The sequence below is a fragment of the Phytophthora parasitica genome, assembly GCF_000247585.1.
Source record: "Phytophthora parasitica INRA-310 unplaced genomic scaffold supercont2.70, whole genome shotgun sequence".
Taxonomy (NCBI): Eukaryota; Oomycota; class Peronosporomycetes; order Peronosporales; family Peronosporaceae; genus Phytophthora; species Phytophthora nicotianae.
The window spans coordinates 196,390-200,487 of NW_008649056.1; the positions used below are offsets into that span (position 1 = coordinate 196,390).

The following is a 4,098-nucleotide window of genomic DNA, read 5'->3' on the forward strand; positions in this document are numbered from 1 at the left end:
CTTCGTACCAACCGCGCTCTCCGAGGGTTCGTTAGCTTCGCTGGCATGGATCCCAACACTCTTGCCCTCGCCATCCAAGGTCAGCTGATCTTCTCGATGCCTCCTTCAGTCACTCGTTCACTAATTCATGTTCATTCATTCCCATTGTAGGTCTTCGAGCTACCGAGGTCGACCTCTCAACACTCGGCCTTGACCAGGACACGTTCCTTGCTCTTCAGCGATTCCAACAAGAAGCAGACGACCAAGAAGATCCGTTCGCCCTTGTTGAAGCCCTGGCCAAGACTGCTCAACAAGTTCAAAGTAGTGCCTCCAAGCGTAGTCGTCATGGAAGTGACGATGGCAGCCTTGATGATTCCTCTGAGGAGAAGACCCCAGTTCCATCTGGTCGAGGTAGCAGACCATAGCAGACCAGGATCGGCAGCTGCTACTGGCGAAGGATCGGCTGCGGCTGCCTCAAGTCCAACCCCCAGTCGTCGGGGTCTCCACAAGCCAAAAGCTTGGAAGAACAAGCCGAAATCCAAGCGTCAGAAGGCTGCTTCGCGCTCGCAGGCTTCAGCTCGTTTCCATTCCAGCCAGATATCTCGTTGCTCGACACCTCGGCCGCCTGCGCGTTCGCCTTCAGTAGCCCATGCGAAATCGTCCGTAAGTCGCCCGAGGTCTCGTTCGCATTCTGTGTCGAGTCATCCGGTTATATCGAAGTCTCCAGCCTCTTCAACGTCCGTTCCTGCAACTCCTCCCAAGGCTGAACCGTCGAAGGACGACCAACCTCCGGCGGTCATGAACTTAACGCAAGATGGGAGTGACGAGGGCATGGATGAAGGATCAACCGCAGTTCCGACAGTACCCGAGGACCCGGAGGTGACTCACCCAGCATCACCAACTCCTCAGGCATCTTTCCAATGCAACAACGTAGCTTCTCCACCGTCGTTTGCTTCTTCGCCACCGCCTGTTGCCTCCCCACGGGCTCCTACCTCATGCGAACACCAGATGCAGTTATTTTTTTTGGATCTGACGACGATGAGGATGCTCCAAGCAGTTCAAAGGCATCCTGTGAACCCGCGGGGCTGACGCCACCTTATCGCTCTTCCTCTGAAGAAGATACTCCGTCACCTCCTCAGCGTTCTGACCGCCCACCAATTTCCAAGCAACCATCAGTTCCGCCCCCTCGATCTCCCGATTCTTCCGATAGCGATGAGGGTGGATCCAGCAATGGTTCTCACGACGGTAATGGAGCTGGTGGAGATGATTCTCGTGACGATTAACCTTCGTTCGATTTTCCTTCTGGTGAGCTGGTGATGAAGACATCCCGCCGTCGCCTGACATTTCTCGAGCATCCGCTGCTGTCGAGGGTTCTATTACCGGCGTTCCGACGACTTCTTCCCCGGGAACTCCACGAAGCCTCTTCCAGTCGCGGATTCCGCGTCCCGTGAAACCTCGTCCAGGGCGCCTCAAGCTTCGTCTCCAATGTCAAGAGTTCTCACGAGTCCAACAACTACTCGTCGTCACTATCCCCCTCCGGGGTCTGCACGGAGCCAGACTTCACTTCTTCCTCAGGAGGCTGGTCCCGGGCGAGTAATCATGGCTACGTACACTTCTCGTCACCGGCGTGGTGATCCGGATCCTCCAGTGCCGCTGCCGATGACTCACCAGACAGTCCGCGGCACCCGTTCCGCAGTGCTACCGTCGGCGAGCTTTCCTCCATGGGTTCGACCGTTCCGTCGTCAAGGAGCCAAGAAGTGTTTCGAACAGGTCCTGAGCACTGTGTTGCCGGATCCACTCCAGGTGACATGACCATCCGTGTCACTCTCGAGTCGCTGAACGCGTTCTTCGACTACACGAACCCAAGTCACCCATAGCAAGTCGATCGTCAGCTCCTTCCCGAGGATCCATTCTTCTTCAGCATGAAAGGATTTGACCCTCTCGCTTCGGTCTACAAGCGAGCTCCACTGGAAACCCATTTTCGCTGCCTGTGGACAAGCTTCCGGGGTGATGGTCCAATGCCAGATCTCGGCTTCGCACTTTGGGAGCGACGGCTCTGGATCCTCGCTGCCGCTGTCGGAAAGGGGTTCACGGTTGAAGAAGCAGAATCCAACTGCGACAAGGATCTCATCAAGACCAAGAGGGCCAGATTTCGAGTCTTGATGGGCGGGCGGAGCGCTCGGGGCAGACCGCCTCCGGAACATGTACCAGTTGCAGTACTTGAAATGGAGTTTGGAGTCCGCATCGGCCTCTCAACGCTCGCTCATCCGCCCTGAGATGATCATCGAGCCTTCCGTTCCCTAGCATCAGGTGGAGAACTTGCCGTTCGTTCCCAAGACAACCGACTGGCTCGCAGAGGTTACTGCGCTGGTGGATCGACAGCCTTGGCGTTCAAACTGGGTGTACCGACCGTTCGATCACCCGTACAACACGACCTACGTGCCACGCAATCGCGAGGCTCGGATCTTCTGCCCCCGCGGTGTTGATGTCGCTATGGCTAACCCAATTGCCAGGGCGATCACTGCCAACCCGTGCTTGCAACCCCCCGAGCTAATCCCGGACTGACAGGATTGCTATCTCACGGGACCAATGCCTGGGGATTCGACTGCGGCTGCGTCGACAGTAGGCAGTGGTGACGATGATTCAAGTACTCCTGCTCCTCCGCTAGCAGCTCGTTCGTCCCCTCCCGATGAAGACGAGAAGGAGAGCAGCGGCGACACGTCTCTGGGCGTGCTTGCTGAAGCCGCTCGGCGACTCTCGTCTGATTGAACACTCGGTGCTCGTCTCTTCGCCTTTGTCTGCTCTATGCCGATCTCCTGCGGGCGCTCCCAATCATTCTCTCTAAGCAGTCGAAGTTTCACACGCTTTCATGTCTTCGTTCTCTAATCATTTTCCAAATCGTAATCACGTTCACGTAAATCATACAAGTTGTTGGTGCAGTAACTCTCTTCGTCTGCTATCACAGGTTGCACCGCCCTGTGGACAGTTCACCGTGTTTAAGCCACGCTAATCTTCGTCGGCGACTTGGACCATCTGTAGCCGACGTTCACTCTTCTTGACCCGCAGATAGTCATAAAACAAGCCTCCACAGGACAGGTTAGATGATAGCTCCCAAGTTAGTTCATCATAGCCGACCCATTTGACTTTGAATTCTCGCACGGCTCGCTCAGTGCTCGTCGACTGTGGCATTCGGTCATCGAGGATGGCCTTGACCTCATATTCCCCTGCCAAGTGATCTGGTTCCCAGCTACCTTCAGGCAATAGCTCCTCATCGAAGTCAAACCTTATATCCTCGGTTACTTCTTGCGTCAACCGAGTCTTCGGTCGACTTGGATACTCGTTTACTGCCATGAGTCTTGACACATGCACAACGGGGTAGAAGCGATATCCGCTCTTGTCTGGTAACTCCAACTCGTATGCGAATTCTTCGACCTTTCGTTTGATCCGGAATGGTTCATGCCATCGATGTGCTAACTTCTTGGTAAGACCGGGTTTTACGCGTTCCATGTAGAGCCATACTCTACCTTCAGTCTCGGAAAGAGACCTCGGTAGATTCTTTACAGCATTGTTCAGGACCGACAAAACTGCTGGGTCATTCACCAAGCCTCCATTTTTCCTTGGTCCTGACACAGCGGCTTTATCCAGTCGACTTAGGGCTTCGTTATGTTCCTTGACTCTTCGCTCCTTTTCTGCCGCTTGATAGTCTTTGGACATAGTCAAAGCAACTTCGTGTTGTCGGGCATGACTCACGACTCCATGCTAACGCATCGGACTGACTATTGGAGGCTCGTCCGAGTGATGAAGACATCGCCAGGGGTGTGGATTGTGCGTCCCAGTCGTGAACGAGGTAGAACGGCGTCTCCATCCTTGTTGTGTCATGGGATGTGTTAATTGCAAACACCAACCTTTCAGCAATCTCATCCCAATCCTGCTGAAGAGGGTCTTCCGCGTACACACGAACAGAAGTCATCACCGACTTCACGGAGCATTCTTGTTGGCCGCTGGCCTGTGGTCGATAGCTTAAAGTTGCTCGTGATCGTGATTGCATCATCTCGGCGAAGGCTTGGAAAACCTCGCTCATGAACCTCGGGTCACGGTCATGCCGAATCAACGATGGTG

General features: G+C 54.7%; 4 protein-coding genes across 4 annotated transcripts in view; 3 read left to right on the forward strand and 1 right to left on the reverse strand.

Annotated features, from left to right (window-relative positions):
* The window catches only part of PPTG_24133 (hypothetical protein), a gene marked incomplete at both ends in the record, with an annotated part of 2,185 nt that extends 1,117 nt beyond the window's left edge, over positions 1–1,068 (forward strand). Inside the window, 2 exons of the mRNA XM_008915402.1 lie at positions 1–79; positions 151–1,068. Of these exons, the coding sequence (XP_008913650.1) occupies positions 1–79; positions 151–1,068 (997 nt within the window). The remainder of the gene's footprint in view (positions 80–150) is intronic.
* A 929-nt stretch (positions 1,069–1,997) lies between these two features.
* Positions 1,998–2,544, forward strand: PPTG_24134 (hypothetical protein; the record flags this gene model as incomplete). The annotated part of the gene is made up of 2 exons (XM_008915403.1): positions 1,998–2,183; positions 2,284–2,544. 2 exons carry the CDS (start codon positions 1,998–2,000, stop codon positions 2,542–2,544), a joined length of 447 nt encoding a protein of 148 aa, XP_008913651.1.
* Positions 2,545–2,568: 24 nt separating this feature from the next.
* On the forward strand, positions 2,569–2,748 carry PPTG_24135 (hypothetical protein; the record flags this gene model as incomplete). Its single annotated transcript, XM_008915404.1, has 1 exon — positions 2,569–2,748. One exon carries the CDS (start codon positions 2,569–2,571, stop codon positions 2,746–2,748), a length of 180 nt encoding a protein of 59 aa, XP_008913652.1.
* Positions 2,749–2,985: 237 nt separating this feature from the next.
* Positions 2,986–4,060, reverse strand: PPTG_17530 (hypothetical protein; the record flags this gene model as incomplete). The annotated part of the gene is made up of 2 exons (XM_008915405.1): positions 2,986–3,683; positions 3,730–4,060. The coding sequence occupies 2 exons, from the start codon at positions 4,058–4,060 to the stop codon at positions 2,986–2,988; spliced, it is 1,029 nt and encodes a 342-aa protein (XP_008913653.1).
* Between the last annotated feature and the right edge of the window lie 38 nt (positions 4,061–4,098).